Source organism: Convolutriloba macropyga, chromosome 5 (genome assembly GCF_964194025.1).
Source record: "Convolutriloba macropyga chromosome 5, txConMacr16.3, whole genome shotgun sequence".
NCBI classification, from domain to species: Eukaryota; Metazoa; Xenacoelomorpha; order Acoela; family Convolutidae; genus Convolutriloba; species Convolutriloba macropyga.
The window spans coordinates 28,886,773-28,914,395 of NC_134472.1; the positions used below are offsets into that span (position 1 = coordinate 28,886,773).

The 27,623-nt window shown below is 36.6% G+C and overlaps 1 protein-coding gene across 6 annotated transcripts in view; it reads right to left on the minus strand.

Annotated features, from left to right (window-relative positions):
- Nucleotides 1-326: 326 nt before the first annotated feature.
- The window catches only part of LOC142339296 (uncharacterized), a 106,273-nt gene continuing 78,976 nt past the window's right edge, over nt 327-27,623 (minus strand). For all 6 annotated transcript variants that reach the window (XM_075389232.1, XM_075389228.1, XM_075389231.1 and 3 more), the window contains 3 exons: nt 23,867-24,072; nt 19,398-19,579; nt 327-961 (listed from right to left, as the gene is read on the minus strand). In XM_075389232.1, coding sequence (XP_075245347.1) covers nt 749-961; nt 19,398-19,579; nt 23,867-24,072 — 601 coding nt within the window. In that variant the 3' untranslated portion in view covers nt 327-748. The remainder of the gene's footprint in view (nt 962-19,397; nt 19,580-23,866; nt 24,073-27,623) is intronic.

Consider the following 27,623-nt stretch of genomic DNA (forward strand, 5'->3'; position numbering starts at 1 on the left):
TTCTCTTGTCCAAGGCGATCCTTCAACTCGTTTGCACAATCTTTCGGCTATGTTTACATTTGTTTGTTTTAGTGATGTGAATCCCTGTAAGATGGAGTGTACGTCATTGCCTCTCATCGGATCAATCACATCGACATTTTTTTGCGGATAATCTAAAACTTATTTGCGAATTTGACAACTACTATCATTTTTATTAAAACTTTTGAGTCGTTTTTTGAAGTTAACACTATGACTCTAAAAAATCATTGACGGTGTTCAAGCAATGAAATCTTTTTAATAATTTCTAAACAACACCTCTTTGCTCTAAAAAATATGAGTATATCATATTAGTTTGTAATTCAATATGACATGCAAATTATACAAATATAAATAAGTTCTGCGTTAAATTATTTTGATATCCAAAATTATAGCCATGAGAGTTGCTTGCTATCATCGGAAGATAATCATCATTTTGTATATGATATCCTCTAAATTTAGCTCTCCGGATCGAGAATTCTGGAAATATTAGACTATGCTTTAGCGTTTTCAGAAAATTGTCCAAAGGTAATGAAGTTTAATGTTAGCTTTCCACTAATATCGTCTTGTAAATAAGGTCTATTTTAACTAACAAGTTTGGGCGCACGTTTTAGAATGTTTTCTTCAAATTTTAATAAAAATAGCTTTTATTTTGGAATTCTCTAGTGAAAATTTTTTGCTTCTAGTTCTTCTTATTGTCAATTTGTTTGGGTGATCCTCATACAATGCTTCATCACAAATGAAAATCAGCAAACTCGGCTGTAGTTTCCGTGATTACACTCAGAGTATCGTCAATGATATTCCTGCGACTGGCTATCTCTTGCAGCATTTTGTCCACCAGACAACTTCTCACTTCGAACCTCATGTGAAGGCCTTCAGATCTTGCTTTTTTCCTGGACATGAGACCAATGTTCAGGCATGCTTCTTTCAGAAGGTTCTCGTAGGCCTAAAAGCAGGCTTAATTAAGTGTGGCACAAGTAAAAACGATTATGTAATTGATCTCCTATGATCTGCCTCATTAAAATTCGGTGAAAAATTTCAATTAAGCTTCCATTAGAAGTGAATTATCCATTTCGTAATAATAAAAATACACGAGACACAGCAACAAAACTTTAGCTAAATTTACCTGAAAATTTTTTTCAGGGAACTGTTCAGTCTAAAATTCTTGCCTAAAACTACCTGAAAACTACACGAAATTTAGTAAAACTTTTCAAACGTCATCATTTACCCAAATACCCAAAATTATCTAAAAACTTTGACTCAACAGTTCAAGTTTATGGCTCTAATTTAAGTGTTCATAACTTGATTTCAAAATGAAAATTTCAGGTACATAAGTTTATATAGATTTTCGCATCGAGAACAAGATGTCAAAACAGGTTTAGCTTAAAAGGAACAGCTACCAATTATAAAAAATATTTTTGAAGACCAAAACTTGAATCTCGGTACGAACATATGTTAACAATTTCCAAGTTTTGGCGCTATGGCGCTAATACAATTAACAGACTTAATCTCAAAAATCATTAAAAAAACAGCAAATTTCTGTTAGTAGGAACATCCCCATAATGAATGCAAACGAAATCAGTGCGGAGACGGTGTGTAATTAAAATATTTTTGAAGAATGTTATTAAAATTTTTCAAATTAACGTCCTGAAGTTCTGTTTGCAAGTCCCAAATTCACTTTTATCGAATCGTGCTTTATTGTTCCCACACTTTTTGAAAAAAAATGGGAGAACTTTATGCTAGCCCCACTTTTTTGATCAGATAATCTTTTTGAGGGCATCGCATGCTAGCCAATTTGGTATCAATTTGAAGCTCGCTGCGTCTAGAAATTCACTTCAAAGAGAAATCTCAGGAAATTTGCATTTTTTGGAAAAAAAACTCACGCTTTTCTGTCCACAATGTCAGGCAATTTAGCCTAAATTTTTAAATCAGTTTTAGCTAAAATGTTGGCCAAAAATCAATCCTTTACAACAATTAGTGGGTTTTTCTCGCGTCTATCATTGCTAAAGCAAGTATCTTATTGTACCTTATCGTTTTGTCAATGTCTTCATATGGCAAAGAAAAACAAGAAAAAAATTTGCGTCTTTTGAGGAAACAATTTGAGACAATTTTCAGACAATTTTTTAACGTTTCTTTTTCTGTGAACATTCCCTCACCTCAATTTTTAATGAAATGTCCAGTTCGTTCTAATTCTTTGTTTCAGTAACATAAAATTTTGTAACATAACATTTTGTTTCAGTAAACATAAAGTTTTTTAAAAGTAAAAATAAAGTACCATCGAGCCTGAAAGAGAAAGATAAATTTTAGAAAAAGCCTAAACTACAAAAATTCAATTGTCCACATTTACAATGTAGATGGGACCTGTCTACAGGGGGAAAAGATAACCAGTCGACAGAAAGAAGAAAAATCGCAAAGTTCAAATACTCCCCGATTTTTTTTTCAAAATCCGTACAAAACCCCTAGCTTGTAACTATAAATTCTTTCAAAAAATATTTACATGTCAGTCCTCGAAGGAGTTTTTTTTGGTAAAATTATTTCATAGGACAGGATTTTGAAAGAACTAGAGATACAAAAAAAACGGAAAAAAAAGACAAACAATTTAGGAAAGGACATGGGACTTGGTGTCCAGGAAAATATATAAAAAGACAACAACAAGGAACACAAAAATTACCGCTCACATTTTTTTCTAAGAAAACGCATACTATACATGACATAAAACATCAGCTATTACAAAAAACCAAGAAAGGTTGATTTTTAAACAAAAAAACAGGACGCACATCTCATTGAGGAGACTAATGTTTCAACTAAACAAAAGAAGAAAATAGGAACCGTTCAAAAAACAGCAAGAACTGGAGAAGTAAGTATCAAGTACTCAGTCAAAAAACACGGATGTGTTAAAGTGATTTTCTTTTTCACACCAGTGGGATCTCTCAGCATTGTGAAAATGTGACTTCAAAAAAACTAACGATAATGATCTGATATCTAAAAATTACTAAATTTAAGAGACAACTAGTAGTATCAGAGCCCTCAAAACTAACAATTCAAAACGCTATTCAATAAGCAAGTTAATCTTTACCTCGAATGGAAGCCAACGGAATTAGTCGTTAATTAGGCAAAGTCTTTTGACCAAAATGAAGACAACAAATAAACGCAAAAACCAAAAAAAATCAATAGAAAATTGACAGAAGAAAGCGTGTACGCCATAAAAAAAATAGTCGGTTCGCCGATAACTTTCTGTATATTGTGATAAAATTCATTTCAACGCCAAATTGAGTTTTTGGTATTGTTATAAATAAAAAAGACTGCAAAAGAACCACAATTGTGAACAAATATCCAAAAACCCCAAAACTTTTAAAAACTCCCAGCATCAAATTAAAAAAAAACAACCGTTAGAAGAGAAAACTGCTAACAGGACTGCTTTTGTAGTCACTAAAAATCATAATAGACCTGACATTAGAAGGACAGATCTACAATCTCGCCGATTATAATTAAAAGCGGTTAACAATTGAAACTTTCTTTCGAAAAACTTTAAGGCAAGAGAACATTTAGGTAAGCATTCAAAGCACTAGGTAGGTTCATTTAGATACCAATTGCACTTTTATCAATGAGTTTTTAACATAGAGCCAAAGAAGGCAAAAAATGCAGGCAAAACATAAAACTTCACTAAAATTTATTAAAACAGAAAGTCGAAGCCAAGAACGATGTTTCATTGGAAACAAAACAACTGTTCATCAGGCCCGATTGGGTTGTAATTGGGGTATTCAGTAACAAAACCTTGATATGAAAAGGTACATGTCTACACAACATGAGGAAAAAACAAAGGATTTTGAACAAAAATTCAAGAAAGAGCACTTCAATAGAAATGGGATTTTTTTTGCCGCTTGTGTTTAAGGAAAATAAAAATATTCATTGAAAAAAGCTTTAAATTAAGATTTTAACACCTAATAATATAAATTTCAGCAAATATTACGCGAAAATTGATCAAAATTGTACTTAATCATCAAATGTTTACAAAATTTTCAAACTCCGCTAACTCCTCGAAAAATAAGAAATTCAAAATTTTTTCTCAGTTTAAACTCCATAATTGAAGTGCTTCTGAAGATACCATTCACAATTATCTACGATTAATATTTGGAGGGGCCAAAATTGACTGAGCAAAAAACAAATTTCAGTATATAGTTCCTCATCCCAACTAAAAAGGGGTTGAAACAAAGTTCTTTAGTTTCACAAAAAGTTATGGAGGCCCATGTTCATTTACAACACGATTCAGAAAAATTGTTTTTGATAAAAACTATCATAATTCAAGTTCAACTAAGTATTTCGTAATTAGAGGTTGCACAGGTTTTCTTGCGTCCTCTTTAAACTCAAACATTTTTCCTTGTGGTTCTGTTTTAAAACTCAGCTAAATAATTTAGTTTTTTCGGAATAGCTTGATAAAAAAAGTTTGCTGCCAAAACAAACGTTTCTGAAATATCATTATCGATACATTGATATATGTTATGTTTCAGAAATTAACGTAAAAAAATTTATTAGGCAAACAAATCCAGCTCTACGTTATTCATAGGTTCTCGTATACACACGTTGGTTTACGTTATATTTAAAGACAACCTATTATTACATCAATTCTGCGCCGAAATACTGAGGCAGATTTGGAATATTTGAGGGATATTCGGCATGATTAACCACAATTCTTGAGGTCAACTTTAAACGGAAAAATTGACGTCTTTCTGTCATCATCTTCACAGTGGGAGGATCAACGTAGAATTAGAGTTTAAAAAACTACCAAAAATTAATTGAAACACAACAATTTTCAGCCTTGTTAAGCCTTGTTAAATGTGCTTTTTGAAGCAGAATTATTGAGCAGTAAAATGTCTGCTGCTTTGTCCTGCAGCTACAGCTTGTTTGAGGTGAAATCCAACTATTGCTACATTTTCTGGTATACTTGCTCGTGAGTACAAAACACTAAGCTCAATTTAAGCTTTAAACTATGTTTTCTTTTCCATTACTGGTCTTAGACTTATGTTTGTCTTCAGTTTGTTCAGATATCGAATTGAGGTGGTATACATGAAACAATCTCGTATTGAGGGGTCTGTATTAAATCGAGTCCAAATCAAAATAGAACAACTATGATAAGCAAATAGTCAAACAGATATCGTAATGCAGCGATAAGAAAATAAGGTATGTTCAGTTATAAAAGCAAACTGCAAAAATACGGAAAGATTTGTAGCCGCTAAACAGAACTGGTCGGTGAAAAATTTTCCTGGTAAATTGTGGAAGAGCAGGCGTTACCTGGACATGCAAACGGCTGTCCAATTTGAAGAAGGGAGTGCCAAAGGCAGAATCTAAAAAAATGAACGATCCAACAGCGAAGCACCAGCGAAGGAAATCTAAAAGTGCTAATCAATTCGAGTGTAAAGGAAATTGAGGTGCACACTCTGCTTAAAAAAGATAAACAAAGCAGAGACGAACACTAGCCAGGAAATTGAAGCACATTCAGTAAAGAACAGCTTTGGTGAACATCTAAATAAATACAACAAGCAGATACTTGGTGAAAAATGTTAACATTAAACGAAGTCTTGGCTACAAACTAATTTGTGGCTACAAAAAAAATTGTCCACATTGACCCAACAAGCTAATAGTTATGTATCAACAGGCTGTTTAACTTCCAGAGGAAAGAATCCGCCAGCAGTTGCAGCGTCGAAACAAGCTTGATCTAACATCTAAAGCACAAAAAGAGAGTGCAGAGCAGATTTGGACTTTCAATGGCTTAATTATTTAAGCCAAAGCACGCGACCAACAATGAATGCAAGAGCAAAACAACAACTGTCAAGCAAAACGAAAGCGAGGGTAACAACTGGACAATGCATTTGTTCAAACGCTGCAAAACGGAGCAGAATTGACGATCTGGATAAAGAAAAAATTTCTGAAAAATCTTCAGCGAAAAAATGGAGTGAAGAAAGTCAAAAAAGCTAAAGCTCCAGTTCGAAACAAAGTTGCGACTTCAACAGGCACAGTTTGAATGGCGAAAGAAACTAGAGCTAGAAACGCAAAAAAACAACCCAAGATTAATTATCAACAACGAGAAGCAGAACGAGAACTCGAGCAGGGAAATTCTTTGGAGGTTGACGATGCTCGTTCCCACTCAACCAATTTATGCGTCAGATCAACTTTCAAGTAGACCCTTAAAAGGAGATGTCCCGGATGGGGCCGGTAGAATTGGAAACTTTCTAACACCCGAAACACCGACAGCTCGTTTTGGAGCAACCACTGAACCGAACGGAACGGGCCACTTTTCACATAATCGAAACTCTCGCTATCGTTCATCAGATGTCGCAGTCCAGGACTCTTCCCCAGCAGCTGATTTCCGATACAACAATTGTTATTCAGGTAGCAGAAGTAGAACGATGGAAATCCTCTCGAAGGACAGGAGTAGTCTAGTATGTGAGTTGCAATTCTGGAACAACGACCAATATCAGAATCTGTGCAAAATAAGCCAACTGAAGATTCTACTGACGGGTAAGGCCAAGTCAACAGTTTCTCGAATGGGTGATGCCGGGCAATTCTATGATGCAGCCTGGAGCATTCTGGAGAGGAAATTTGGAAAGCCTAATGTGATCATCAATGCATAGCGGGAGAGCCGCCGCAAGGCAAGTTAAGTGAAACTTTAAGACTCATCAGATCTGGTTAATTTCTCAGTTACTGTATATAATTTCGTGAAACCGCGAAACGGTAAAGACTAGTGGCGATCTAAATTTAAGTTCAACGCTGTATATAGCAGTGGAAAATAAAACCAAGATCGTCAAGAGAAGTGTTGGTTCTATGTTTATTATAAAAAATTGCACTCATAAATAGCAGATAACACCCATAATGCTTGGAACTGTCCAATATTCAGGAACTGGAGTATGAATAATCGGTGCAGCATTTAGGAAGCAACGCTTTTGTTACAGATGTCTAGGCTAAGGACAAGCAATCAAAGATTGTAAAGTCAATGCGTATGGTAGAAATGGATGTACCAAGAAGCACAATTGATTGCTGTACTCAGAAAATCAAATAGACGAGGGCAATCACAAATTCAACGTAGGCGCATCAACAATCAATCTCAAAAAAAAATTACCAGTTTTCTTCAGAAAGTTTGTTTCTTAATACAGAGCATTGGCAACAGGTTGGACACATATGCTATACTCGATAGAGAACCAGCAGTTTCCTTCATCGATCAAAACAAGCAAGAGAAAGTTCCAGCCCAAGGCACCGATGCAACGCTCGAAGTAATTGGCATACATGGAACGAAGGATCTGCAGACATAATGGGTCAACTTAAAGGGACCACAATCAAAGGTGCACTCAATCGAAGCGTTTGCACACCCGTCAATCTTTTTTGGAACCACAAACTACGAAAAAAAGCAAAGCTTCAGTCACCTGACTTATCTACCCAACAGAAGTTTCAATATAAAGGAAGTTGGCATCATCGGTAGTCAAGACGCTTGAGAACTAAACAATGAGAACCTTTCGCTGTTTTAACCGAGCTCCGGTGGGTAGTCAGTGGACATATTACAAGCAAAAGAAGACAAAATGTCTGTCATTCCGCCTTCACAAAAGATTTGAAAAAGGCTGCAGGCACAAAGAAGGAACTGCAGGCATAAAAGATGCTAGATAGTATGACGACCATTACAGGCGGTCCCTTTGAAGAAGGAATACTGTGCAGTGAACCAGAGCCAAACGTACCGAACAACAACAACACAGCCTTGGGTCAGCTTTACTTATTGGAGTGAATTTTCCGAGAGTACCAGAGTCTGTATATTATCTAACAAAATCCAATGAATACAGACGTTGAGCAAGGATTCGTAAAGATAATGATCGAGTAGGAAGTGAACATCACTTTTGGGAAAGGATAGTTTCAGCCCCTCCATGCAAGGCTAAATGCAACGTAAATTGAGACTTTTTTGCAATGTCGAAGGAAAAAACGAAGAAAAATGCCTCAACGACAAGCTAATAGCAGGTGCTGAACTACTACAAAAATTGAATGGAAAAATGATCAGATTTTTTGAAGGATTGATTTCCCTGTCAGTGGATATCGAATCAATATTTTTGCAAGGGCAAGTTCCCGTTCACGGTGGATTTTGTTTGACATTTCTTTGGCGGCCAAGGACTAACGAATCTGTCAAATCATATGGGTATCAACGTCACGTATTTGAAGCAAAAAGATCTTCATTTTGAGCAAACAATGCTCTCAAACAAATGCGACCAATATGTATCCAATAACAGCAAATGCAATGCAAAGCAACTTCCACATGGATGATTTCATCAAATCGGTAGAAACATAGGAGAATCAATCGAAGTCTTCATTTTGTTACAACCTCTTTTCTCGCAATACAGATTTGAACAGGAGACGTTAATAAGCAACAAAAATGAGGTCTCCAAATTAGTCCCACAATACTTGAAGTCAATCACCCAGCCGAAAAAACTCGAAGTGAAACCTTTTTCTGAGTGTTTATCAGTGCTTGGACAACAATGGACTGTTACTGATGAACGTGTTCAAGTGTGCAGAGGTTCAAATGACGAAGTTGAAACAACCCTTACTCAGAAGAAGATCCAATTGCTACTATCTTCAATATTTAGAAAATCAAATTGTTTGCTCTGTTCACTCTGCAAATGAGGCGGCTTTTGAAACGCCTTTGGACTAAAAATTGACAATATTGGGACAACGAGGTCGAGCTCAATGAAGCAGCAGAGATCCTGAATTTGAAAAACATTCAGATTTTGCTGAAATGTCCATCGATAATAGATATTTCAATGCAGTGAGGGAGAAAACTGAACTTCATGTGTTTGCTGACGCATCTTAGGAAAAGATGTGTGCAGTAGCCTATCAACGTTTCGAACCCAAAGAATATACAGCTCACTTGGCATTTGCTATTCAAAAATGTAGAGTGGCGCCGAAGAGACTTTTTTCAATACTGCGTTCAGAATTGCATGCAACAGTTATGGCGGGTTTTCAGAACATATAGCTAAGGAACATGAAATGAAGATACATAAATGCAGATTTTGGTCGGACGTAACAATAATATTGCAGTGGATACACAACTGCCATCGTAAACAACACTTGTTTTTGGCCAATCGAGTAGCTGATATACTGGATACACCAACGTTTCACAGAGGAAGCATGTAAGTGGTATCAGTAAACCAGGGGCATTGGCATGAGAACAGTCGACATTGAGGACCTCTCAAGCAGAAAGTGGGTGGTCAAAGAAAGTGAACCTTATCTTTGCCTCAGATGGAGATAACATACCCTCAATAGTTTTCATGACACAAACTGAAGAGAGGAAAGCTGAAAAGTGGGAACAATTCATGAACTTTTGTGAATTGTTAGGCTAAAGGAAAATTAGAGCAAAAAACGAGCAGCCTAAGTAATAGAGAAAAAGCGAATTTAGTCAACTTCAAGCTACTACTGCAAAAAAAATTTCGCAAAGAGATGAAGTCTCTCAAAAATGAATAAGAATCTGCAAAAGGCGGCCAAATCCTACAGTTCTCACGCTTTCCTAATGAAGAAGGACTTATTGGCACCAAAAGGAGATTGGGCAAATTTAAATTGGAATTCAATGCGAAGCATCCACTATTGCTAATTTGTAAACATCACGCAGTTCAGTTACTCTTCCGAAACGAGCACAAGAACAATCAACACGAAGGAGGAATGTCAGAAACGTCGTCCAACAGAAGATGTGCATTCTAGCCATACGAAACGCCATTCGCTCAATCAAGAACAATTGTGTTACCTGCAGAAGTGGAAGGGCACAAACGATAAAACTAGGAATGACAGATTTACCCGAGGAACGGTCAGATGCTTCAACACCTTTTTACAAATGTCGGAGTGGACTGCAAAGATTGAGAAAAGAAACGGAAAGGGACGGGCTGTCAGTTCACATGTCTAACAATGAAAACGGTGCATTTAGAAGTAGTAACCCATGTTAGACAAAGATATTTGCCTCGATGCCATTATGTCCCCTATAACAGAAAGAGGCGAACCTAGTACAATGATCAGCGACAACAGGACAAGAAATTTGGAGGATGAACAAGAATCACCAATTACATTACGGCACGGAACAAAGAAGGGATCGAGGAACATCTAATTCACCAGGGAATCAGATAGAAGTTCAACCCACATGCAGCACCTCACTTTGGAAGAATATGGGAACGGTCGGTCAGAAGTTGCAAGAAAGCAATCTATGCGGTGTAGAGGAACAGCTCAGTCACTGAGGACGTTCCTTCATCTACAATGTGTATCGTGGAGCAAACATTGAACACAGGACCAATGACTCCAGCCAGTTCGGATGCTAATGACTTGTCAGCATTGACTCACAATCAGTTCTGGCTTGGTAACACTTTGCTTGCCATACCTACCACGCGCAGAAGAATTTGTCGACCATCAAACTCAAGGTTGCGCAAATCTCATTTGGAATAGATTTCGAAAAGGATACTTGCCAACTTTGAAGAATTGGTGTGTCTATGTACAGCAAACAAAAACCTTTTAGAAAGCGAACTCTTCAGTTGATTGAAGCTGGTGACGAGCGGGTTTATTACAAAATGGGACGAATTGAGAAAACAATCGAAAGGTGTGACAGTGTGGTTTGAATTGCGAAATTTTGAACAACTCATGAGGTTATAAAAGAAAATTATTGAAGCTCGCCAATATACTATGTCTCAAATCTTGGAGTGGACTGCAAAGATTGGGCAAAGAAACGAATAGCAACGGGGTTGTCAGTTCACAAGTCTAACTATAAAACGGTGAATATTGAAGTAGTACCCGCATTAGACACAGAAAGTTGTCTCGATGCCAGTATGTCCCCTATGAAAGAAAGAGGCGATTCTAGCACAATGATCAGCGACAACAGGAAAAGAATTTGGGAAGTTGAACACGAATCACCGATTACATTGCAGCATGGAACAAAGAAGGGATCGAAGAACATCTACTTCACCAGGGAATCAGGTAGAAGTTCAACCCATATGCAGCCCCTCACTATGGAAGAATTTGGAACTGTCGGTCAGAAGTTGCAAGAAAGCAATGTATGCGGTGTAGAGGAACAGCTCAGTCACTGAGGACGTTCCTTCAACTACAATGTGTATCGTGGAGCAAACATTGAACGCAGGACCAATGACTCCAGTCAGTTCAGAGGTTAATGACCTGTCAGACTTGACTCGCAAAAAGTTCTGGCTTGGTAACACTTTGCTTGCCATACCTACCACTTGCCAAAGAATTTGTCGACCATCAAACTCAAGGTTACGCAAATCTCACCTGGGATAGATTTCGAAAAGGATACTTGCCAACTTTGATGAATTGGTGTGTCTATGTACAGCAAACAGAAACCTCTTAGAACGCGAACTCTTCAGTTGATTGAAGCTGGTGAATCGCGAAATTTTGAACAACTCCTGGGTTTTTAAAAGACCATTATTGAAGCCCGCCGATATACTATTTCTCAGGCAAAAAAAATTTTGTTGCATCTGAAAACAGGTCCGGCGATGTCAAGGCCCAGCTCAAATAGAATATCCATAATTATTAGGCAAACAAATTCAAATTCAATTTAGACATATGTTGTCATACACACAAGTTGGTTTCCGTTATATTCGAAAACAAATTTTCATGTCAATTCTAGACCGAAGTCTTGAAGTTGGTTTTGAGTATTCTTTGGATATTCGACACAGTTAACAAAATTCCCGGCGTCAATTTCAGATGGAAAAACTAACGTTTGTCATTCGTCATATTCAACCAATCAATGGTTCGGGATTGGCATATATGGAGTTTGGAAAACTATCAAAATACTGAACTCAAATACCAGAAATTTCGTCTTATTAAATTGACATACAGTGTGTATAGAAGCGCAACTCTTGAGCATCAATTTTTTTTGTGTCCAGTATCTACAGCTTCTTTGAGGTGGAACTCAACTGTTGCTGCAACAACTTCGGGTTCTGGAGTTGTGACTACACAACACTAGACGCCACTTAAGTTCAAGTTAAATTGTTTTTGCAAAACAATAATTAGACACATATCTTTGCCTTCGATTTTTTCAGATATTGGAGTGAACTGGTATGCATAACGAGATCTCGTATTGTGTGATATGTAGTAAACACAATCCAAATCGATAAGGAAAAACTAACATTAAATATAGTCAAACTGAATTTCTAAGGCAACGATAAGTTAATGGCGTACATACAGTTACAAAAGCGAACAGCACAAAACTTAAAATCCCGACAAATTTGTAGCTGCTAAACAGAACTGGGTGATGCAAAGCTTTCCTCGTCAATTTTGTGAGAGCAGAGCAGCTATTAAGATTGACCTGGCCAAACAGACTTTGAGCACTCCTGGCTGGACTGAACAGGCTCTTGTCCAGACCATTGCATTGACCAAGCGTTTTGGCAGAGCATGGGACTGTCGATTGGCCAGACCCACTTCAACAAGTAAAAGGATCCAATGAACTTAAGTTAGTTATTTTTTGTTCATTTTATCGAAAATTAAAATTGAGAAACTTTTCGAAATTGAAAAAAAACAGTGGGCAGATACTAGACCAACGAAATCCAAATCTGGGTATTGGTTAAACCGAACAGTCTGAGATGTGCACATTGGTCATACCAAACAGACCAAAGTTGGGTATTGGCCAGACAGAAGTCGCATTCAAAACTTTTTTCCAGACCATTGAGTTTGGTCGCATCGGACGTCTCTCCGCGACCCAAGTTGGTCCCACCAATACCTGTCGAGGACGATATCCAGGGGTTGGGGGCTAATTTAACCTCACATATCCCAATCCCTTGACATTTCACACCTCATTTCATCTCCATTTGTCACAAAGGCTCTGATTTATCACTTAATTGCTACAATCCCTATCCGGGCACATTTGTAGCCACTAAGTGGGACTGGGGGAGGCAAAGCTTTCCGGTCAGTTGTGGGAGAGCAGTTAACACGCTTGACTTGGGCAAGCAGACTTTGATCAACCCTGGCCAGACTGAAGAGGCTCTTGTCTAGACCACTGCATTGACCGAATGTTTTGGCAGATCATGGGACAGACAATTGGCCAGACCCATTTTAAAAAGTAACACGATCCAATGAAATTAACAGTTTTTATTTATTTTATCCAATATTAAAGTTTAGAATTTTTTGAAATTGAAAAAAAGTGGGCGTATACCAGACCAAACAAACTAAAATCTGTGTATTAGTTAAAGCGAACAGACTGAGATGTGCACATTGGTCAGACCAAGCAGACCAAAGTTTGGTAATGGCCAGACAGAAGTCGTGACCAAAACTTTTTTTCCAGAACATTGAGTGTGGTCATTCCTGATCTCTGTCCGCGAGCCAACTGGTCCCTCCAATACTTGTCGAGGATTCATTGAAACCCACAAATCACAACTCACATCATTTCACCCCTCATTTTATCTCCATTTATCACACAGTCTCTTAATTGTCTTTTAATGACTTCAATCCCTATATCGATATCATATATACCGCATAAAATATCAGCAAAATTTTCGTTTCCTTATTTTGGTAACAAAATTCAAGGGGTCAAAAAGGATAGGATACATTTTGTTTTAATGTTGCAAAACAGAAAACCTCTACTAATTGAGCCATTCTGACCTGATGACGTAATGTAATAATAACAATAATATTAATAATAAATTGTTCTTTTTCTGTTATCGAGCAACACGAAAGAAGTTGATTTATTGTGCAGAAAAATATGTACAATGAAGTTCAACAGAAAAAAAAGCACACCATTAGATCATCAGTTGATCTTTTCTCAGGTGCCTCACAATGAAGGAATGTCAGAGAACTGTTGATTACGCACCAAAAGAAAATTACTATAGTAATTGAACTATAAATCATAATTGGTTAAAACAAAAAATAAACTGATAATTCCGTGCAGGGGGCTTATAATTAGAAAAACTAACATTAAATATAGTCAAACTGATTTTCTGAGGCAACGATAAGTTAATGGCGTACATAAAGTTACGAAAGCGAACAGCAGAAAACTTAAAATCCCGACAAATTTGTAGCTGCTAAACAGAACTGGGTGATGCAAAGCTTTCCCCGTCAATTTTGTGAGAGCAGAGCTGCTATTCGGATTGACCTGGCCAAACAGACTTTGAGCACTCCTGGCCGGACTGAACAGGCTCTTGTCCAGATCATTGCATTGACCAAGCGTTTTGGCAGAGCATGGGAGAGTCGATTGGCCAGACCCGCTTCAACAAGTAAAAGGATCCAATGAACTCAAGTTAGTTATTTTTTATTCATTTTATCCAAAATTAAAATTGAGAAACTTTTTGAAATTGAAAAAAAAACAGTGGGCAGATACTAGACCAACGAAATCCAAATCTGGGTATTGGTTAAACCAAACAGTCTGAGATGTGCGCATTGGTCATACCAAACAGACCAAAGTTTGGTATTGGCCAGACAGAAGTCGCATTCAAAACTTTTTTCCAGACCATTGCATTTGGTCGCATCGGACGTCTCTCCGCGACCCAAGTTGGTCCCACCAATACCTGTCGAGGACGATATCCAGGGGTTGGGGGCTAATTTAAACTCACATATCCCAATCCCTTGACATTTCACACCTCATTTCATCTTCATTTGTCACAGAGGCTCTTATTTATCACTTAATTGCTACAATCCCTATCCGGGCACATTTGTAGCCACTAAGTGGGACTGGGAGAGGCAAAGCTTTCCGGTCAGTTGTGGGAGAGCAGTTAACACGCTTGACTTGGGCAAGCAGACTTTGATCAACCCTGGCCAGACTGAAGAGGCTCTTGTCTAGACCACTGCATTGACCGAATGTTTTGGCAGATCATGGGACAGACAATTGGCCAGACCCATTTTAAAAAGTAACACGATCCAATGAAATTAACAATTTTTATTTATTTTATCCAATATTAAAGTTTAGAATTTTTTGAAATTGAAAAAAAAGTGGGCGTATACCAGACCAAACAAACTAAAATCTGTGTATTAGTTAAAGCGAACAGACTGAGATGTGCACATTGGTCAGACCAAGCAGACCAAAGTTTGGTATTGGCCAGACAGAAGTCGTGACCAAAACTTTTTCCCAGAACATTGAGTGTGGTCATTCCTGATCTCTGTCCGCGAGCCAAGTTGGTCCCTCCAATACTTGTCGAGGATTCATTTAAACCCACAAATCTCAACTCACATCATTTCACCCCTCTTTTTATCTCCATTTATCACACAGTCTCTCAATTGTCTTTTAATGACTTCAATCCCTATATCGATATCATATATACCGCATAAAATATCAGAAAAATTTTCGTTTCCTTATTTTGGTAACAAAATTCAAGGGGGCAAAAAGGATAGGATACATTTTGTTTTAATGTTGCAAAATAGAAAACCTCTTCTAATTGAGCCATTCTGACCTGATGGCGTAATGTAATAATAACAATAATATTAATAATAAATTGTTCTTTTTCTGTTATCGAGCAACACGAAAGAAGTTGATTTATTGTGCAGAAAAATATGTACAATGAAGTTCAACAGAAATAAAGCACACCATTAGATCATCAGTTGATCTCTTTTCAGGTGCCTCGCAATGAAGGAATATCAGAGAACTGTTGATTACGAACCAAAAGAAAATTACTATAGTGATTGAACTATAAATCATGATTGGTTAAAACAAAAAAAACTGATAATTGAGTGCAGGGGGCGTACAATTAGACATACTTAAAAGAAATAGCTTGAAAAGTCTTGGTTGTCAATTATGTAATTTCTTAAAAACATAGGGCAAAATTTTTGTATTTGCTCTTTTGTCATTTTTAAAACCGTTTTTACAAAGGAAGGTTCAAGAAGAACCAACAAATTCAACATTTTTCGAACCTCACAACCTCAATCGGTTTGTCACATTTTTACGATCACCGCAATCCCGAAACGTCGTTGTGTTTCTTCTTTTATTTACTCGTTTTAATTCGTTATCAATCAAGAAGGAATAAATTGACGTGACTAACTACACATTCGTCTCTTAGCATTTTTATCAACAGTTTAGGTACTTCGTACAAGTTTAGTTCTTTTGCTAAAAACAGATTAAATTTTCTCCTTAGATAGCTCACTGAGTTGAACGTTCTTCTATTGAAAATTATCCTTTATGAGATTTTGTTATTTTGAGTCTATCAATGAAATATCTGACAAATGAGATTTTCCATAAATCAGTATACCATATTGCACTACCGGCTGAACATAACTTTTAAAACCTGAATCATTTGACTTTTCCTCAGAAAAATTCTCAGTCTATAGAAAAGTCCATTGAATTTTATTTGTTTTTGTTTAACCACTTCAATATGAATTTTGAAAAACAATTTATTATCAATTGATATTCCAAGGTAACGTATTGAATCAAGGTTTTCAATTCTTTCTTTATCGATTTTATTATGTTCATTTTTGCAGTAAATTTTATTTTTCCCAAAATACATTAATTTTGTTTTCTCAGTATTGACGGCTAATTTATTTTTAGTTAACCACTGATTACAATTTTTTAATTGAGATTTGTGTTTCATCACAACATCTTCGGCTCTAGCTGAAGTTTCAATCACTGTGGCGTCTGCAAAAAGTATGATATTAGATTCCAGATTAGTTAAATTGTCAACATCTTGCATATTGCTCAGATCATTCACGTATATTATGAAAAGCAGAGGACAGAGTACCGAGCCCTGGGGAACTCCAACTTCAACAAAAGCAGTACTTGAAACAACTTCTGCAATTTTAACAAACTGAGAGCGGTTAGTTAGGTATGATTAAAATATACTGAAGACATGACCTCTCAAACCAATATTATAACATTTGCCTAATAGTACTGTATGGTCTGCCGTATCGAAAGCTTTTTTGAGATCCAGGAATGAGCAAACAGAAAAAACGGAACTATCAGATAATTTTTGTTGCAGGAGTTCAATCAGAAACAAAACAGCGTCAACCGTACTTCTTTTGGCCCTGAAACTAAACTGAGAGCTTGAGAGCAGATTAAATTTCACTAAAAAAGAAATCGTTCTTCTATGAAGCAATTTCTCGAAGATTTTTGCTATCGTTGGTAATAAGGAAATAGGCATTTGGTGGTATACTCTTATATCCAGATTTATGAAGTGGGAAAACTTTTGAAATTTTACGACAATCAGGGAACACGCTAAGATTGAAATATTCCTTGAACCATTTCGATAGAAATGGGCTCAGCACATTAGAAAACTTGTTGATGCAGTAGTAATTGAGGTCATAACAGTCCTCATTGTACTTGTTTGAAGCATTATTTATGATATGAAAAACTTCCTTGTCCGTAATATCTGCAAGAAACATAGACTGCTCTGTTTTATCGGTTGTTTTTAGAAATGATTTTGTTGGTAAATGTGCGTTCATTTTCCTCCCGATTGATATAAAAAAGTTCATTTAAATGGTTGACTTCTCCTTGAGATGGTATTTTTTTCGATTTTCCATTTTTTGGCTGTTATGTCATCATAAACTTTGAAAAAGTTTTGGTTTGTGTTTGCTGCACCCTTTAAAATTTGATTTTGATTTAAAAATCTTCATTTTGTTATTTATCAAAGTTTTTACCTTCCTGCACTGTTGTTTGTATTCGTTATTGGCCGATATTGATTGACCATGGAGTGTTTTCTCCCGCAACATTTTTTCTTTGCTGCAGCGTTTTTGACTTCGTTGTCAATCGAGATCTTCTGCGCATGTTTTCTTGTTGTCCTATGTAAATAGTGATCTAATGCTTCTTGCACAACTCTTTGTGAACATTTGAAATAATTATCAATTCGTTTTTCGTTAAGATCAATTTGTTTTGATCGCTGCCATAGAACGAAACTATTTTTTTCCTATAGAAAAAGATTTTCTAGTTTTGACCAATTTCATGATTGAAAAAAATTAAATTCTGTTTCTAAATTTGTTTCATTCTCCAATTCAAGGAGAAGCGAATAGTGATCAGTGATTTTTGTTCTTTGCCTGATTACATCTGATTCAAAATTTGTAGAGAACAGATCAATATAGGAACATGAATTGGTTGCTTCTCGTGTAATGAGGTTCTCGCTTACCATTTTTAAATCAAATGTTTGGGTCAGTTCCCTTATTTATGATTGTTTGTTTTCTTTGGATAGAAAATTCACATTGAAGTCACCGCACAAGACATGCAGGCTTTATGGATCGCTAACATATTGTTCCAAGTAAGTACTAAGAACGTCAAAAGTAGCAATCGTGGAGGCATTAAGCGGTATACAAACACACTAATAAATTTTTTGTTCCAATATTGAAGTAAACACTAACCGCTCGTATATTATTGAGGTTTAGACACCCACGTATTTTAATTTTAACATTAATTTTTTTGTACAAAAATTGCAACACCTGCACCTCTTTTTTCCCTCTGTTGCTTGTAACCAGTTCATCATAACCATCTATGTGAAAAATATTTGGTGAGAACTTATCTTTAAGCCATGTCTCTGTTAAGCAGATTGCTATAGGTTTTTATTTCAGAGACGCAATTTCCAAAGTGAGTTCATCAAAATTTTTTGTTGGTGAACGTATGTTCTGTAGCATAATAACATGGTTGGTTTCGCGCAGTAATATTTTGTCTATGACGACCATGAGAGAATAGTTCAACTACACAATCTGGGTAATCAACTTTGATCAATGAAATAATTAACAAATTAAGTTAAAAAAAATTAAAATTTCCATCTCAATACTGTTGTTTCAAACTAGATGAATGCGGAAATCAATCAAGTCAGTACTTACCAATTATGTGATCGAAGAGCATCAGTGAATAAAATTGGTTTAAAATTGCAGCTATTTCTGCTACTTCTCTTTGTAATTTCAGGGCTTTCCCCAAAACAGATATCAGTATCTTGTCGGAAGTTGACATTAGATGCTGAGTTTTGTATACTATGAAAGAATGTTTAAATGAGTGTATGGTGCAGACTTAAGCTCGCCTATTGCAAAGTTTATTTTTGCTTGTCTGTCGTGCCGAACGTGCCTCGTGTATGTGGCAGAATGTGGCTCGTCTATACTATAGAGTTAATGCGTCTATGGTACAGACGTGGCCTCAACCGTAAGTACTAGGTACGTCTATGTTGCTCGTTTAAAAAAATTCCTCGCCAGTGTATTTTTGAACGCACCGTACCCCCTGTGTGCGTTCAAAATTGTTCTGCGTCATAAACGAGGACCTCAACCTGGGTTATGCATTCGTTTCTCTTTATTTGTTCTAATTGAAGAAGCTGATGTTGGTGCTTTTTTGGAAATCTGTTCAGAAAAATTGAACATTTTGGTTTTTTCATTAGCGAAGGGCCAATTAGTTGTACGGAAAATTAGTTTCCATTATCAAATTATTCGCCCATTTTTTTGTAAACGTTTTCCATTAAGAAATTAATTCAACTTACAGGCGTGTTTGTTGTTCGATCCAGAGCTCTCAGCTTATGCAGTGTTTTCAGGAGAGTCTGAAACAGGTCGAAAACCAGAACATCTTCTGGTGTTTTGAACTCCTCCAGTTTGTTCGGCTCCTCCTCGAATGGTGACAAGAAACGCATGGACATCACTGAGTAGGGTTTACTTTCAGATTTTGCTAAAAACGACGAAATCATGCAACGTTATTATGCTAATTTAGTAAAATTTGCCACTTTAGAAAATATTTAAGGAATTGAGCAGCATGGCTCTTGCTCTAGAAGTTTGTAAAAATTAACAAACAGTTGTACCGGGACCACTAAAGCTGACACTTAACTGCTAAAAAAACAGTTAAAATTACAGGTTTAAAGAAAACTTCACCACCTTTTACGAATAGCAATGAAGACAAAGAAGTCGGCCAATACGTAAAAACATAGCAGGACAAGTCCTGAAAAGCAATCTCGAGAAATAAAAGAACAATTTAAAGCTACTGTACTTGACTGATGACTGACCGTTACACCAATTGAACAACTTCAGTCAAAAAGGCAAACACAGTTTCAAAAATGCAGAGAAGATCATAAATAAAAGAATCCAAAGAGCATATACTTTAACGATCAGTGCGTTGAATACAACGGCCATTGTCAAAAACTGATGGCAGAAAACGCAGAAAAAGGTTGCTTGATATATATACGCCATCACAGACACGCAAAACATCAAATAGAAAACAAAGAAACCAGGCTGCTCATACAGAGCGACAAACAGAGGCAATAAATGGAAAAATATTAACAATTTGGAAAAAATTAGCGAAAAAAAAACAAAATAGTTCAAGTTTTTGGAGCTATTATTCTCGAAACTCAATTGATGCCACCATAATTTGGTTTTTGAGCTAAGCATAAGCTTTAGAAAAGCTTCATTGGCCCCCAGAGTCAAAAACGTCAATAAATGATAAAAATGACAAAAATTGTAAATATTTCGAAAAGCTATTACCATAAAAATCATTTTCTATCGATCAGAACCAACCAATAACCTATCGCCAAGCCCATAAAAGTTTCATTGAACCCAAAAAACTAAAAACTTGAAAACGATAATAATTTTCAAAGAACTTTATAATAATTGTCAACTGGAATAAAAACTGACTTAAAAATGTGATACCAATATCTTAACACCATTCCAATGCCAATAGGGTCTAGGGAATAACCTATTATAAACATCTAGAAGAGTTTCTGGCCTCGGATGGTAGAAAAATTAGAAAAATTACATAAAATTGACAAAAATGTAAATTGTCAAAATGTGAAAGGAAATTTTATACTTTGTAAACAAATCCGAAGAATTCGCAATGCTAGTATCTTCAAAATATTTTCCTCATCTCCTTTTTAAAGTTTTAGAGCAGTGTTTTGCAGCTAAAATGTTCAAAAACGACAAATTCTTTAAACAAAAAAACTTGAAAAAAATGTAAAAATCATTCCCATTGTGCATACTTAAGTTTACACTTCTCCAATATATCACTGGCATCGACAAAATGGGCAACAGAATTTATGTCTGCAAAAACATATAAATCAATTATAACAGACGACAATTGACAAGTAAACAAACAACTAAAAAACGGAAAAACTCGAAAAAGTGCGCAAAAAACTACTAAGAGCTAAGAGTGTATTTTAACTATATTTTTGGGTCTTCCCAGCAGTTTCAGCACTTTAGGCAATTTAAATAACAATAAATCCATCTGAGAACCTCTAATGAAACTTATTGCTTCTGCTCGCTACTTGTTTATCTTGTTTTGAAAGATTAAAGTCGTAGAAAAGACTGCGACAACATCTTTCAAAAGAACATAGATTAGCAATACAATCCACTTCTTGAATTGTGATAATATAGAAACCCAATTTTATGAGTTTGATTATCACATTTGGCTTCAAATCCATCGGAAAACGTAACTATAAAATCAAATCGTCAACCGCATCTAATCATTCATCAGTAAAAGTTATATACTATTTTTTATTGATACCATTAAAATTCAGAGATAAACTAGAGTTTTTTAAAACAAAATTGTGTCAGTCATAAAAGTTCTTTATCGGTAGAAAACCGTTCTTTCAGTGACATCTTGTTTATAGAAAGCCCTTGAGATCTGTCATTGTTGAGAGTAAATGACATGCCAACAAAACGAAATTGTTTTGGACAAAAAACTAAATACAATATGAAACTTATAGAAAATTTAGCTTGGCTTTTCTACTTAACCAATTTTCAAACAATGGGATGGGCTATATTACCGGAGGAAATTATCATTGAAACAACGCAAACCAAAAACCTCAAAATTCAGGTATACTATTCCAAATTGACTTCTAATCAACCTGGGCTGTCCCTAATAACCCAATAAAGACTTCTTCTAATTCTTCTAGTTGTCCAGCCTGCCCCAAGCATTGGCAGCCACGTCATCATACACTTTCCAGGCGCGTCTCTCATACGTCATTTGGATTAAATCGTTACAATTTCATGCGAACTGAGACATGCTTGTAGGTGTATCTTTGCCTTCTATGTGACTTTCAAAAGGGGCTTTTGCCCGCTAGCGATGGATTCTCGAGCTGCTCTTCACGTGACACAGGAAGTTTAGCTGTCGTTTCCGTATGCTCTTTAGAAGGAATCGAATGACATTTGTGGTTCGTAGAACATGTTAATTGGTCTTCCCCTGGGTTCATGAGACTCCTTTCATTTGGCGAATATCCCACATTTCGAAAAACTCAATTTTCCGCCATTTTTTTTCAAAGTGGTCCAAGTTTTGGAGTTGTAAATCATGATTGAGAAAACATAGATGACAACATTTTCATCACAATAAGAGATACTCTTATTGCAAAGGAGGGATCTCATTTCTTTGAACATTTTCCTGGCAAGAGCTATTCATATTTGTATCCCGACTCTATCTCTTACATCCCAGTTCAATGTGGTGCCAAGGTATGAGCTCCTTCAGGAAGGACTACAGCTGACTTAACTCTGTTATCTATTATTCCGTTAAAACATTCTACTACCCCAACAGAGGGCGTTTTACCCTTCCACGTGAAATTGCAATGTTATATGCGATACATTGTTACGTGTCATAATGGGCGTCTAATCGTTTGTATTGTTCAACCTTTATATAATATTCATACTAAGAGCCGGGAGGGATTGAAGGACACAATAAAAAAACGTCCTTTTTGTTGAATCTACAGTTTGGGTATCCTATGCAGCAGCTTCTGAAGTACAGTTGATTCTCAAAAACTAAATATTTCGTAAAGAAACAATATAGTGAAGTTGAAGTAAATTGGCCCCTCTGGACAAAAGCTCTCCCAAAACTTATTTTTTAAACAGCAAAGTTTTTTATTCCTCTTTAAAAATAATTTAAAAATTCTACATGCCTTTAGACAACTCGTACTCGCTTTTCGCGCTTTTTTTTAATAAAAATTGATGCGCCAAAATTTACTGTTCCAATTTGACTTCAAATTGTCATGGAAATTGAAAATTGAGTGAGCGGATATAAAAAAGTACAATCTAAAACTTTTGGATAGCAAAAATAGAAAGCACTTAAAAGTAGACATTTGAGTGGCTGACAGATGCTATTAATTTGAAATATATTAAATATTTTTCAATCTTGTGCTTTTATCTAATTTAGGTAGTCGTGCGTATTTGAAACATGAGAAATAATTGAAACATAAAAACAAGAAAAATTTTGCTGCGTCTTAACCTCAATATTTCCTTGAAAACGTCTCTTCGACTTTCCTTGAAAACGTCTAACAGTTTGAAAAAGTCTTTTCGCCAATCGATCTTTTTTCAGGGCTTTTAATGGTACCACATTTATATCTCTCCGGGAAAGACATCCATCGGCCAAAATTGGCTCAATGAAAAAAGGACTGGTATTATGTGCCTCAACCCCATTTCACTGAGGGTTGTAACAGTTAGTGTTGAGCTTCTACAGGTATGAGAAGATGATAAAGTGAGCGCTAATGATAACTTTAAAGTGCAGAAATGAAAGCTGAATTAATCCTGCAAGGGCGAGCTCCCAGACAAAAGTGATCTCAGGTAAATAGTCTCCTCAAAAGGAAATGACTTATGATGGGACCAGTTGCACGCCGTTGTCCAAAATTCATGCAACTCTTGCCCAAACTATTTTCATACCAAAGCATTCTCCAGACTTCTTTGCGCTCACACGGTTTTTTTTTTACCGGTCTATGCAAAAATTTACGCTCAAAGATGCTCTGATCAGGACAAATTCGGTCTGGGACCTCAACCTGGGCTGTCCCTGATACCCCAATAAAGCCGAAACTGGTTAGAACCTGTTCTCTGTTATTCCGCTAAAGCATCCCACCCACCCCCATAGAGTACGTTTTGCCACCCCACATGAGATTTCAATGTTATGCGACACGTTATTATATGTCATAATGCGCGTCTGGGGTTTTTATTATGGGGAGGAGGGGGGGGGGGGTCGTAAGAAACGAAAAAGAACCATCGTTTGGGTCGAATCTGCAGTTTGGATATCCTATGCAGCGGCGTCTGCAGTAGAGTCTGCTGAACAGTGGCTGGACCATCTCTTGTGGAACTCCGAGGAGTTCAGCAACTTGCATGTCTACCTGGTATTGCTCCCACCAGAACACCAGAGCCCCAGTCTCAAATGTCTCCAACACCTTTCGTATGATTACGTTACTGTCACTCCTGCAATTTCACATTTAATACTGAATTAAGAAAAGTGGTAACAAGCCATACAGGACATAATAAGGTGACTCTGGATCAAAATTAAATCTTTCTCATCTAAATACTGTCTAATAACGCCTACCGTTTACTAGCTCCAAATTCAATTATCAATGTTTCTCTTTATTACATCAGGCAAGAGCCATTTATTGAACTCAGGAAGTAACTAAGAGCTCGATTGTAACCGAATCCTGTTCATAATCAATTTTCACGTTGGTCCGAGTTGGGTCTACTCTTGCAACTGCATTTACTACCGAGCATTGACAATTAGACCACCGAGCAACACAAGAAGCACGAATCTCACCAATCAAATATTATGTAAATAAAGGGTTTTTTGCACTTTTGAGACGGATTAATTCAGTATTAGCACGTACCTGATACTCAATAGATTTCCCCAGTTTAAACGGATGAGACCATTTCGAATAAACAAAAACCATTTTAAGCTCCTGCACTTTCTGCAGACCCAAAACGAATCATGAGTTGAGGAAAAGTCTAATCTGGTGCCTTTTTGTTTAAAAAGCCGTGTGAATCGGAGTATCATCAAAACTGGAAAAAAAAGACCTGTTTTAAATAAACAGAGCTATTAGCAAAGTCTACAAACATCATATATCATGTCAAACAACAAAAAAATGGGTCTAGCTTTCATAGAACACATTTAGTGATTTTATGAACTCTAAAACAGATTCTTTCGATCAGCTCGAAGTGTTTTTTCAAGTATGTTATACTCGATTGCTACTGATTAAGCCAATCGAGTCGCGAAATCTTATCTCACAATTCAGTCAAGGCTATTGCGCCGCTGATGGCACTTATTTCTATGCAAATAGAATTTATTTGAGCGAGTGCAATTGAAAAGCGATTTACTAAAGTTAAATTGAAACTGGTTTACAGAACTGCAAATTGGAGAATGAACAACTTAGGTAACAAATTAGTATCAAAAAGCAAATGAAAGTTTTGTTCACAACATATTCATAAGACAGGAAGAACTCATCGATTTGTTTATGAGCTGAACAGACAGTTTCCTGTCTAAAAGATGAACAGACAGGAAGTTACAAGGAACATTTGATGAACTAAATTTAAACTAGGCAACAAAAGCACTTGCCCTTCAAATGGGTAATTAGAACTAAATACGTTTACTGATATATGATGATATTATCCATACCGTGTGACATTTCCCCCTGTTGGGAGAAAAATTAGTACATAAAATCCGAAAATTAATAAATATTCACCGGTCACATAAGCAGTAAAATATTAAATAATAGATAAAATATAAAGTTCAGAGAGTTTGTTGAGTTTTTATTCAGAATCTAATTGATCTTGGTTTTCGGCCCGCAAAACAGTCATCTCTCTTGTGAGATTTGGATTTGGATCCGTTGTCCATCTCTCATTAGGGTTTCGTGCCGAAACCTCCCCAATGAATTCGGTATTTGATTCGGGAATTTCTGTTGAATACCCTTCCGTAATCTGAATTTTTTCCACTATCGACGTAGTGGACTTCTTTTGTCTTTTAAGAGTTCTTTTGCTTTTTCTTCCTGATGATGTATCCGAATCGGATGTGTCGCTTATTGTTAGTTGTCGTTTTTTCCTTTTGCGTAGAATAGGCGTTGGCATTTGAGGAGAAGCCACTCGTGCCGCAGATGGTCCAGCTACGTTCGGGTTATGTGGTGGAGGCGCAATTGGCACCGGTGGGCTGAAGTGTAAAATCTGGGTTAGATCAGGTCCATTCTATTTGTGAATGCATTATCGTGTTTTGGGTTGCGTTTTGGGATTCTCATTTTCAGTGAGCGCACAACATTACTAGCCGTAGACATGCAGGATCTGCCCGATGAAACGACACTAATATCGTCCGTTTGTTTATTGTTTCTCATTATCTTTTTGTCCCCGGTGTTCTTTCTAAGTAGGTCCCTTGTATGTTTTATTATTTTGGGTTCGACCGTTTTTTCTTAGATTTTTTTAAATCTACGCTCTCTGTATTGGCCAAGATCAGTATCGCGTTCCGCTTTTGTACCGAATTTTGCGATATCGGAGTTTTGCACCCGTACTTCTTGTCGATTGGGCTCTTTAATAACGCTCGTGGTTGGGCTGGTTTTACATACAGTGCTACCAGGAGCGAGCACTTCGTATAGCCCATCGAGATTTTTCTTTTGACGCTGGCTTTCGTGAATTTTGCTCACTATTTTGACTTGAATGCTTCGTTCGGAACACGGAATTGGCCTGCTTACCCCTTGTGACTAGATTAGTCGTTGTTCTCCGTCTTTCATTTTGTCCTCCTCTTTCTTTGCTCGGGAGTTTGCGGCGCAGATGACCTTTTCTATCTCCGTATCTGGGCATAGGGCCGTGTCTGTCCACTGTTCCTCCGTTAGGTACGAGCGGCCTGGTATTGCGTCTTGAGCTAAATAGTGTTTAATTTTTTTATTGTAATTTACATTTTTGTTGTTAGGTTTAGTGGTGATATTAGAAATTGGTGTATTATATTTTCTACCGAAATGTGCCTCAAATGGTGTGATGTCTTTTGTGCTTTGTTTTGAGATTCTCAGTCATTGTATAATTGCATATAGGGAATGTTCTAAGTTAAAGTTTTTATTCAGTTGTGTTTTCATGCATGATAATTGACGTTTAATTGTTTGAAGAAGGCGTTCTACTATACCTGTTGCTCTGTGATCATTTGCTGGTGCATATTTAGGTGTAATGTTGTTTTCTGTACAGAATATTTCAAACTTTTCTTCCTGTAAAACATCGAGCTTGATCTAATCTAATGGTTCTTGGGATCCCGTTGTTTTATATGTAGTTATTTAAGAATTTATTTACATTTGTACAGAAGCGTTATTTACTATTTCTGCTGTGGATATTTTGAATATCTATCTACACTTGTAATGGAATAAAGTTCTATACCCTTTTCATTAAGTATTCGCCCACCAAAGTCTATTTGTATTTCATCATTCGGTTCAACGCATTTTGGTGTAGGTGTCCATTTGCAGTGCGGAATCACTGATTTTCAATTCTTACCAATTTCCGTGCAGGCTTTGCACTCGGTGGCTTTTGCCAGTATATCCCGATGGATATATGGCCACCAAATATTCTATGCTAATGAAAGCATTCCGAAGCTCCCAGGATGAGTTGAGTGTATATCTTCTAACACCGCATCATTTATCGCTTTTGGTATCGCTATTCTTTCGTCTAGACAGACACATCCGTGCTTCACACTGAGGTCCCGCCAATACGAAAAGTTGTAGGGGCTTATCTCGCGTAGTCTGTCAGGATCGTCTTGTATGACACAATCTCGCACTTCTTTAAGGATTGCGTCCTTTCCGGTGAGGATGGCCAGTAGTTATTCGCTAAATATCTTATTTAATGTTTCTGTGAAGCATATATCGTCTGCCACGTCGATCAAACTGCCTAATTGGGTTTCGGTATTAGATGCCGTATTTTTGGCGGGTGTTGATGGGGTTGTGTCAGAAAAGGTCACTCGTGCCTCCGTTGGAGTAGATTTGGATCTTGTTGCTTTTGTTTTTGGCATC